Raw genomic sequence first — 10,832 nt, forward strand, 5'->3', positions numbered from 1 at the left:
TTTTTTCATATAAAGACAAACAGTATATACAAGGGTCAATCAGGTTAGGTTGGATTGTACAGCTTGACAAGATTGAACCTGAGCTATGTTGAGCCTCGGCTGAGTTAAGAGACCTTAGGGTTGACTGGTGTTTTTGTAGAAACGCAACCCTAAAACGATGCAGAAGATAATGGAAAAACAAAACAAACAATGCACACAGATTTTACGAGGTTCGGCAAGATTGCCTACGTCCCCGGTGAGATGAGATCTTGCTTCACTATCAATGGAGAATAGGGTTACAATGCTCTTCCTCACACCTCTCCGTATTGCTTGCATTACAGAGAAAGAAACCCTCGCTACAGCGGGACCGCCGTCCTGGCTGTCTAGGTGCTGCACCAGTACTCCCTGGATTAAACTGCGACGGAATACAAGACATCATACACCAACAATTTTAATAAACCCGGCCTAACCTAGCCCATTGATATCCCTAGTCTCAACCATTGATTGAGAAATCATAATATGTCCCATATTCTTTAGATTTCACACACGCAATTCAGTCCATTTCTCTGGTTACTTTTTTTTTTTGGGTAGAATTTTCCACTCCTAATGTGATCAGAAACGGACCAGTAAACTAATCGGCTCTAAACCTAAGATCCAGGATCACTAACTAGTGGATCGGCGATTCTGATTCCTAATCGGTTTCAAACAATTCAAAACTTGAAAAAAAATTCATACCTTTGAGAACCACCCTATTCAGTTCATCTTTTATTTATTTATTTATTAATTTACCAAACTTTTTTTTTTAATTATTTAATATATATGTGTGCGGTGTCGTGGTTTTGTTGGACACAGCATCAATTTTATTTCTCAAGTCACGGTACTGGTCCTCTAAACTACCAAACACCTTTTGTTTATATGTGATCTCAATTCTCAACACATGCTACATATATTCAATAATATTTAATAAGACATTATTTTATTTATTTTTTGTAAAATAAGACATTAACTTCAATGACGGAAGTAGTTCATCTTATCTCTTGTTTTATATTTCAATTAATTAGTAGGAACCCTAACACCCTAATAAATTAAGATTAATTTTAAGGCATATTCTTAAGTTAGCTAATAGTGTTTCCAAATGGAACTTTAAATTAACAATCGAATCTTTAGTAAAATAGTATATTAGACAAGAGGCACCTTTCAAAATTGAAAGCCTAAAAAGATAATGGTCTTGACCTTAGCTTTCAAATGTTGTCAAGGGGTGGTTTATGCATCTGGCCAATTTTTTTTATTCTTTTTAGGAAAGGCGGTGTTGCCTTCTTGTTGTTGACTAATTTTTTTGCTTTTTGCCCCCTTGAACACTTTGATTCGTGTAGGCGTTATGAGTCTTGTGACAAATATGGCTATCTTGACCTTAAGTCTGAATAATTATATAATATGGGAAGCAGTTCTCTCTCTCTCTCTCTCTCTCAAAACAAGGTTTAGGGATGTCCTTCACATGTGAGAGAGACACATGAAAGAACTGGCATAGGTCACGCTTCTATACAAAGATCTTTTTTCTCATATAAAATGTATGGTTAGGATGTGGATTTTTTCCAGTTCTAGCAATTCCGATTCCAAAGGTTCCTAGGTGGTCTATCGGTTCTTGAACCATTAAGAGACCAATAACTTAATTGATAGATCTAGAACTGGACCAATAAGCTATTGGGTGCAATGGTTCCAATTACTAACACGAAGAGAAGGGAATGAGCTTCACTGCTTCTCCTCCACGCTTCTTTTTTTCCATTCCCACAAGTTGGTTTTGGTCGGATCCCAGTTTTGATCCAAAATTGACACCCTTAGGTGCAAGTGGGATGGGCCAGATAAATTTTGAACAAAATTCAGCCCAAAAACAATCCGACCAGATTCATTTTGGTTCAAAGTTGACCTTATATTAGGCCTAGGGTAGCTGTGCCATCTGAGAAGATGAACTTCGATATTAGGAGTCCACTGGAATGAAGGAATCAAAGAAGTACTCTGAGTGGGCGAAAATTTCTCCCGACATTTATCTCTTTCTAAAAAAATGGGGAAAATCAATTTAAAACCCTATTATTTATGTATGCTTTGAATAGGGAGTGAGGGCGCAAATGATTTTATTAGTGGGTCCGCAACACCCCCACAACATCTGCATCTAATTCTACATGAGTAGTTGTTATTGTTCAATGGATGGTGGGTTGAGGACTTCAGGTGGTTACATTGAGAGAGTGGCAGCCTAGCATGTCCCTTCCTTTGATTGCTAGGGTATAGCTAGTTTTTTTTTACTTCAATGGCATGCAAGGTTTTATTTGAGTTATTTACTGTCTAATAACCAATCAGGGGGATGTCCCTCCTTCAACTATGTTTCCTTCGTAAGTGATCATTGGATTTTTGAAATGTCACTTCTATGATCCTAAAATATTAAGGTTTAAAAAATAAAATGGTTCTGTTTATGTTTTTGGATGCCACATAAGTCCATATAGCAAATGTGAAGCGTTATGCTTAGGGTCATTTCCAATTGCATAAGCCCATGCCCCACTTTAACCCATTGTTCAATATCCCGGAAGCAGGCTGTACTAGATCTTCATGATCTTCATTTTTATGTTTTAGGATAGCTCTTCAACGAGCAAGTAAGGAAATATATATCTCTCTTTTTTTTTTTTAATTCATTATCCATCTCATTTATTTTCCTTCTTATTTGAATTATACAGGCATGAAGGGAAGTTAATAAAATCAATTGTTCAAGCTGCTTGGGGTGAATTAAGAAAGAGCCCCTTGACTGTTTCTGATGAGATGGTCGGTATCGAACCTCATGTAGAAAAAATGAAGAAGTTACTAAACATTGAATCTAAAGATAGATGGATTGTGGGTATCCATGGCTTAGGTGGCATTGGTAAGACAACAATTGCCAGGTGTGTTTACAATATAGTCTATCATGACTTTGAAGGATGTAGCTTTATAGCAGATGTTCGAGAAACTTTCCAAACAAGAGGAGTTGTCCATTTGCAGAGTCAACTTATCACTAATATCTTGAACCTAGAGAACCCAAACGTTACTAGTGTTGATCAAGGAATTGATGTGATTAAAAAAAGATTATCTAATAAAAAAGTTCTTATTGTTCTTGATGATGTGGATGAACATACTTATTTAAAATCAATAATTGGGAAGGGTGATTGGTTTGGTTTTGGAAGTAAGATTATTATTACAACAAGGGACAAGCATGTATTAGATAATCTTGAAGTAGACGGAGCTTACAAGCCCAGTGAAATGGATTCAGATCAATCTCTTAAACTTTTTTGCAAACATGCCTTCAAAATGGACCTACCACCGGAAAATTATTTGGATATCTCAAAAGATATTGTCAAAACCACTGGAGGACTTCCTTTGGCTCTTGAGGTTATAGGTTCATATTTATTTCGTAAAGGAGAATCAGCATGGAAAGACACAGTGAAGAAGTTGGCCAGAACTCCACATGAAGCGGTGCAAAAGAAGTTGAGGATAAGCTATGATGGGTTAAATCATGAGGAGAAAGAGATGTTTCTTGATATTGCTTGTTTTTTTATTGGAATGGATAAGAATACTGCATGTTACATATGGGATGGCTGTGACTTTTTCCCTGGAAGTGGAATTGAAACTCTCCACCTAAAGTCACTGGTTAAGATTGATGAAAGAAATAATTTACGTATGCATGATCAGTTAAGAGATCTCGGAAGGGAAATTGTTCGTGAAGAAAGCCTTGAGCTTGGAGAACGTAGTAGGTTGTGGAAACATGTGGAGATATTGGAAGTATTGAGTGATCAAAAGGTTAGTTCTCAATAAATGGTTAGTACACTAAATTTGTGTTTCCGATCATATTAATGATGCTTTGAAGAATGAGCTAGCTATATTTATTCAGCTAAAGAAAGCAGTCATTAAAATGTAAGGTTAGACAAACCAAATGATAGACCTGGGTGGGGATCAAAACATGATTGAAGTAGTAAACAAATTACGAAAAATGCCAGAATGTGTGATGTTCTGGCGTTTTTTGTAATCTTGTACAAATTGGGATGCACCTTTTCAATTCCTGTGGCATTTTCATTTTGGGTTAAAATTTGAACACTGAAGTGGATGTGCCATTCATCCATTATGACATGGACCCACCGTTGAATTCAAGCCTGACCAAACTTTGTGAATGTTTTTAAATTTGGCTTTACATGATAATCTTTTATGCTTATTTAAAGATCCTTGTTTTGCAGGGGACAAGGAAAGTTGAAGGACTTTGTGGTACCTTCCCCCGCGAGTTGGAAAAAAGCCCATGTATGGTGATTGAAGGATTTGCTGCTATGACTAAACTAAGGTTGCTTAAAGTCGATAATGCCAAGGTTGCTGGAGACTTGGTGCATTCTTTTCCAGAACTGAGATGGCTTAGTTGGGAAGGATGCCCTATACAATTTACACCAACCAATCTAAGAAAATTATGTGTTCTTGATCTGTCATGGAGTGACATAACAGAAAGCTGGATGGGTTGGAACTATATCAAGGTCTCTAAGAACTCTTTTATCTTTTATTTCTTTCAGTCAATCATAAAGTAGTTTTAATTAAACATCAATTAATTTCTGATAAGAAGTTGTTTTGTTATGCAGGAGGCAAAAACTCTTAAAGTTCTGAATTTGACTTATTGTTCTAAACTATCCCGAACTCCAGACTTATCAGAAAATGTACAACTGAAGGAATTGATTCTTGAAGGGTGTTCAAAGTTGGCTACAATTGACGCATCCATTGGTCATCTTAAGAGGTTAGTCACATTGAACATGCAGAGCTGCCACCGTCTAATGCATATCCCAATTACCAGCATTTGTGAGTTGAGTTATCTCAAAACACTTGACATTAGAGATGCAATAATCGACCAGTTGCCAGAAACATTGGGCCGCTTGGAAGCCTTAACGGAGCTATACGTTGACTTTTCTACAATACAGTTACCTAGTTCAATAGGTCATCTGAGAAACCTCAAAACTTTAAGTACTGGACATGTTTATAATTATTTTCGAAAATCGTCTCATATGGAGTTGGAGATGGATCTCCCGAAGCTTCCTCCAAGTTTGAAATATTTGGATGCTTCCAGTTGCAAAATGAAATCACTCCCATGGCTGTCAAATCTGACAGATTTAGAGGAATTGTACCTTTCTAACTGTCCGTATCTGGCGGAGATACCAACTACTATCAATGCTCTTACAAAGTTGGAGTCATTCCATTTAGGAAATTGCCCTCACCTCCAACACATCTCAAATCTTCCCTCAAGTCTAAAGAGCGTGAAGTTTTGTTATTGTGAAAATTTGAGAGAAATATCATTTTTCTCAAACATGAGAAATTTAGAGATATTATCTCTTCTTCATTGCTCAAGTCTAGCAAAAATTGAAAGCCTTGAAGGATTAGATTCCCCGCAGCAGTTTCAGATGAAAGGTTGTCACTCATTGAGAAAATTGACGAAACCTCAGGGCTTGCAAAAATCGTTGCACATAGAGTTGAAGAATGTTGGCTTATCTGAGATTGAAGGGCTTGAGGTATTCTACTCCATTGAGAGGTTGAATATAGTGAATTTACCATTATTAAGAATAATTCCAAATTTATCAAGCTCCAAGAATCTTGTGCACCTTAACATTCAAAACTGCCCATCATTGAGAATGATACAACTTCCCAAAACACTGTGTGAATTAGATATCAGAGAGTGTGACAAGTTATCTGAGATTGAGGGTGTTGAGGATTTGGAATCTTTGACAAGATTTTGTCTCAAGGGCTGTGAATCAATAAAACAATTGCCAGACTTATCCAACTTGAAGACCTTAAAGAATTTAAGCACTTGTGCCCTGCCACTAGAAATTAAGTGTTTTTTTGAGGGATTGGAATCTTTGGAAAAATTAACCTTATATGGATCCAAATCATTAAAAGCATTTCCGGATTTCTCTCCCTTGAAGAACCTGAAACATCTAAAACTCTCTGAGTGTGAGAATTTAACGGAGATCCCAAGTGTTGGCAGATTGGAGTCCTTGGAAGTATTGATTGTGGAAAGTTGCAAATCAATGGAAACATTACCAGATTTCTCTAACTTGACAAAGCTACGGGAATTAAAAATCCAGGGTTGTGAGAAGGTAACTGAAATTCAGGGAGTTGATAGGTTGGAAATTCTAGAGATCTTTTGTTTTGGTAAGTGCATTTCTATTGAAACAGTACCATGTATGTCAAAGTTAAAGAACTTGACGACTCTATCAGTTGTCAACTGCGAGAAGTTAACCGAGATTCAAGGTGTGGACGGGTTAGAATCCTTACAGAAGTTCATTGTTGATGGATGCATTTCTATTGAAACATTACCATGTATGTCAAAGCTAAAGAACTTAAAGACTCTATCAGTTGTCGGCTGTGAGAAGTTAACCGAGATTCAAGGTGTGGGCGAGTTGGAATCCTTAGAGTCATTCAATGTTTGTGGATGCATTTGTATTGAAACGATACCATGTCTATCGAACTTAAAGAAGTTGAGGACTCTATCAGCTGTCGGCTGCGAGAAATTAAATGAAATTCAAGGTGTGGACCAATTAGAATCCTTAGGGTCATTTAGAGTTAGAGGATGCATTGCTATCGAGACATTGCCATGTTTGTCAAACTTAAAGAACTTGAGGACTCTATTAGCTGCCGACTGCAAGAAGTTAACCGAGATTCAAGGTGTGGGCGAGTTGGAATCCTTAGAGTCATTCAATGTTTGTGGATGCATTTCTATTGAAACGATACCATGTCTATCGAACTTAAAGAAGTTGAGGACTCTATCAGCTGTCGGCTGCGAGAAATTAACTGAAATTCAAGGTGTGGACCAATTAGAATCCTTAGAGTCATTTAGAGTTAGAGGATGCATTGCTATCGAGACATTGCCATGTCTATCGAACTTAAAGAAGTTGAGGACTCTATCAGCTGTCGGCTGCGAGAAATTAACTGAAATTCAAGGTGTGGACCAATTAGAATCCTTAGAGTCATTTAGAGTTAGAGGATGCATTGCTATCGAGACATTGCCATGTCTATCGAACTTAAAGAAGTTGAGGACTCTATCAGCTGTCGGCTGCGAGAAATTAACTGAAATTCAAGGTGTGGACCAATTAGAATCCTTAGAGTCATTTAGAGTTAGAGGATGCATTGCTATCGAGACATTGCCATGTTTGTCAAACTTAAAGAACTTGAGGACTCTATCAGCTGCCGACTGCAAGAAGTTAACCGAGATTCAAGGTGTGGACGAGTTGGAATCCTTAGAGTCATTCAATGTTAGTGGATGCATTTCTATTGAAACATTACCATGTCTGTCAAAGTTAAAGAAGTTGAGGATTCTGTTAGCTGTCGGCTGCGAGAAGTTAACCAATATTCAAGGTATGGATGGGTTAGAATCCTTAGAGAAGTTTGATGTTAGTGGATGCATTTCTATCGAAATATTTCCATGTCTGTCAAACTTAAAGAACTTAAGGTTTCTATTCGTCGTCGACTGCAAGAAGTTAATCAAGATTCAAGGTGTGGATGAGTTGGAATCCTTAGAGGAGTTCGATGTTAGTGGATGCATTTCTATTGAAACATTACCATGTCTGTCAAAGTTAAAGAAGTTGAGGATTCTGTTAGCTGTCGGCTGCGAGAAGTTAACCAATATTCAAGGTATGGATGGGTTAGAATCCTTAGAGAAGTTCGATGTTAGTGGATGCATTTCTATCGAAATATTTCCATGTCTGTCAAACTTAAAGAACTTAAGGTTTCTATTCGTCGTCGACTGCAAGAAGTTAATCAAGATTCAAGGTGTGGATGAGTTGGAGTCCTTAGAGGAGTTCGATGTTAGTGGATGCATTTCTATTGAAACATTACCATGTCTGTCAAAGTTAAAGAAGTTGAGGATTCTGTTAGCTATCGGCTGCGAGAAGTTAACCAATATTCAAGGTATGGATGGGTTGGAATCCTTAGAGGAGTTCGATGTTAGTGGATGCATTTCTATCGAAACATTTCCATGTATGTCAAACTTAAAGAGCTTGACGACTCTATTAGTTGTCGGCTGTAAGAAGTTGACTGAGATTCAAGGTATGGATGGGTTGGAATCCTTAGAGGAGTTCGATGTTAGTGGATGCATTTCTGTCGAAACATTACCATGTCTGTCAAAATTAAAGAAGTTGAGGACTCTATCAGTTGTCGGCTGTAAGAAGTTAACTGAGTTTCAAGGTGTGGACGAGTTGGAATCCTTAGAGGAGTTCGATGTTAGTGGATGCATTTCTATCGAAACATTTCCATGTATGTCAAACTTAAAGAGCTTGAGGAGTCTATCAGCTTCCGACTGCAAGAAGTTAACTGAGATTCAAGGTGTGGACGAGTTGGAATCCTTAGAGTCATTCAATATTAGTGGATGCATTTCTATTGAAACATTACCATGTCTATCAAAGTTAAAGAAGTTGAGGACTCTATCTACTGTCGGCTGTGAGAAGTTAACCAAAATTCAAGGTGTGGACGAGTTGGAATCCTTAGAGGAGTTCAATGTTAGTGGATGCAGTTTTATTGAAGCATTATCATATTTTCCCCAATGTCAAAAAAAATGTTAAGGATTTTATAAGCTGTCGACTTCAAGAAGTTAACTGAGGTTCATGGTGTGGGCGAGTTGGAATTCTTATAGTCAGTTCATTGTTAGTGGATGCATATCCATGAAATTACCAGATTTGTCAAGTTTCAAATCAAAAAAATTATGGAGTCCATCTTTCTTGAGTTGAGAGAGTGACAATCTACTTGAGATCTGTCTTGGTGATCTTCATACCTACAGGGAACGTGATTACGTACAATTGAGTGCACAAGCCCCATCTATCATAGGTCATGGTCTAGGGAGGAGCTTCAACCCTCAATCATTGCAGGTACCTCTCTCTCTCTCAATATTTCGTCTTTTTTTTTGGGTGAAATTTTCTCCATCTTCCACTGTTGTGATGATTCAGATATTTTTTTTCTTAGTTTTTAATTATGATTGATGATGATTATAAGCTAATCTTCTCATCAAGAAAGGGGTGTTTTTGGATGAATTCCCCCATCCCCCCCTCCCTTTTTTTCTTGACAACATCAGAGCTCTTCTAGTTGGTGGGTTTGTATTTGGTTGAAGGATGAATATAACTTCCTTCCATTGGCTTTCAGTTTCCCTCCCAACATATAACTTCTTCCCCTTTTATTGGATCAGTGATCACAACTACTATTCGCCTTCACTCATTCTCCAATCACCATTCATTAGATCCCTATGCAAGCTTGCCTGCAGATTGATTCATGTTGCAAACTGAGGCACCTAACACATACAATTTTAAAATTTCCATCCAGTGCACACAGTTTTGGTTGCATTTTTCCTTTGGTCAGAACAAATATGTAGACTCGAAAGCAGGCAAGCTACTTTATTGATCCAACTTCTATTCAGACTTGGGGCCAGATGAAATTTTAGCCAAAGATACTGGTTGACTTTACAAGGCTACTGCAGTATTAAACCAATATAAATATTCAAGCCTGACTAATTGATAACTTGGATGAGTAAAAATGGGATCAGCTTGATCATCAAAATTTGGGTGAATTTTTCTTTTTCCCACAGGAAACAGTGATAGAATTTCATTTCTTGAAAACTGAATTGAAGTGTAGCAGATCCCCTGTAAAATCATTAGATCCCTTGTTCATCCCATGAACAAAGCAGAGAATTGTTCATGATATACAGAAAAATTAGCCATATATGACTCTTGTTCAAATGAAACTTCTGAAATTGGATCTGGAATCAGGAGCAGATACTGTGCGAACTGTCTTTAACCCCAACCCCAAACACACCCCCACCCAAAAAAAAAAAAAAAAAAAAAAAAAACCTGAGACAGTGATTCTGGGTGGGTTCAGTGAACTGCCAGTCTATTCAAGGAATTTCTATATTATTCAAATGGTTTAAATCTTTTTAGGTAAGTACTGGTCATTCTTGCTGCTTAAAATTCCATGTTGAACTTATACCTGGGTGTACAATGTCCTTCAGGGTCTTGGACTATTTATTATAGCGAGACTGTAATTGCATGTGCTGCAGGTATAGAATTTTGAATTATTGAGTGAACATGAGACAAACTGTCTTGCTAAGCAGACCTACTTCTTCTCTAGAAAGTGGAAAGCAAAAGCCATATATGAAGGGAGGATTTAGATGAGAGAAATGCTGTCCGGCCTCTTGGTTGGTGGCAGGGGCACAAAGAGATCAGAGAGTTTCTAGGAAGGGACGGACACAAGATTCTACAGCTTTGCAACCTTAGAAAATCAGATTCTGGATTGCTTTGTAGATTTGCATAGGAAAATGTGTCTTTTGCTATCTTATTGGTTCTTTGGAAGCGGTTTCTCTTTTAAATTTTAATATGATTTTTTTATTTCTCAGATGATTAGTGCTCTAATTTTGTCTTCACCAATATATTTTTTCAGGTTATTGGAAGTCCTTTTGGGGGTCCTGATTCTGATTTACGAATGCCTTGTTCTGTATCTGTTAAGGTAAACAAGGCATTGATTAGTCAGGAAACATTTAACACAATTATGATAATTTTTACGCTTTGATACAATCACAATGGTTAATTTCACATACACAGAAAGGGTTTAGATTGTTGCACTTCTTTAAAACCGTGGAATACACTTTTAGAAGCCATTGTATCAAATATAGCTACGAGGATCGTAAATATTTCCTTACATGGTTACACACTTACACCATAAAGAAGATTATTGAATTGAGATAGCCCCATTTTCATTCCCTTGAACATATTAGCCATGCAATAGTAAGACTTTGAAAAGTATGACCACATTGTGAAGAAGATCAAAAGAATTCA

The 10,832-nt window shown here is 37.3% G+C and overlaps 1 protein-coding gene across 1 annotated transcript; it reads left to right on the plus strand.

The window, feature by feature from the left end:
- Positions 1 to 1,905: 1,905 nt before the first annotated feature.
- Positions 1,906 to 10,515, plus strand: LOC122089762 (disease resistance protein L6-like). The gene is made up of 4 exons (XM_042659453.1): positions 1,906 to 3,795; positions 4,227 to 4,511; positions 4,614 to 8,879; positions 10,438 to 10,515. Exons 1-3 carry the CDS (start codon positions 2,785 to 2,787, stop codon positions 8,574 to 8,576), a joined length of 5,259 nt encoding a protein of 1,752 aa, XP_042515387.1. The 5' UTR covers positions 1,906 to 2,784; the 3' UTR covers positions 8,577 to 8,879; positions 10,438 to 10,515.
- Positions 10,516 to 10,832: the final 317 nt, after the last annotated feature.

Source organism: Macadamia integrifolia, chromosome 9 (genome assembly GCF_013358625.1).
Source record: "Macadamia integrifolia cultivar HAES 741 chromosome 9, SCU_Mint_v3, whole genome shotgun sequence".
Classification (NCBI taxonomy): Eukaryota; Viridiplantae; Streptophyta; class Magnoliopsida; order Proteales; family Proteaceae; genus Macadamia; species Macadamia integrifolia.

Excerpts from the sequence above, each read along its gene's own strand:
- LOC122089762 (XM_042659453.1), top strand. The coding sequence starts at position 2,785 with ATGGTCGGTATCGAACCTCATGTAGAAAAAATGAAGAAGTTACTAAAC. Across the intron at positions 3,796-4,226 it reads AAGTATTGAGTGATCAAAAG|GGGACAAGGAAAGTTGAAGG; the intron begins GTTAGTTCTCAA and ends CTTGTTTTGCAG. Across the intron at positions 4,512-4,613 it reads TGGGTTGGAACTATATCAAG|GAGGCAAAAACTCTTAAAGT; the intron begins GTCTCTAAGAAC and ends TTTGTTATGCAG.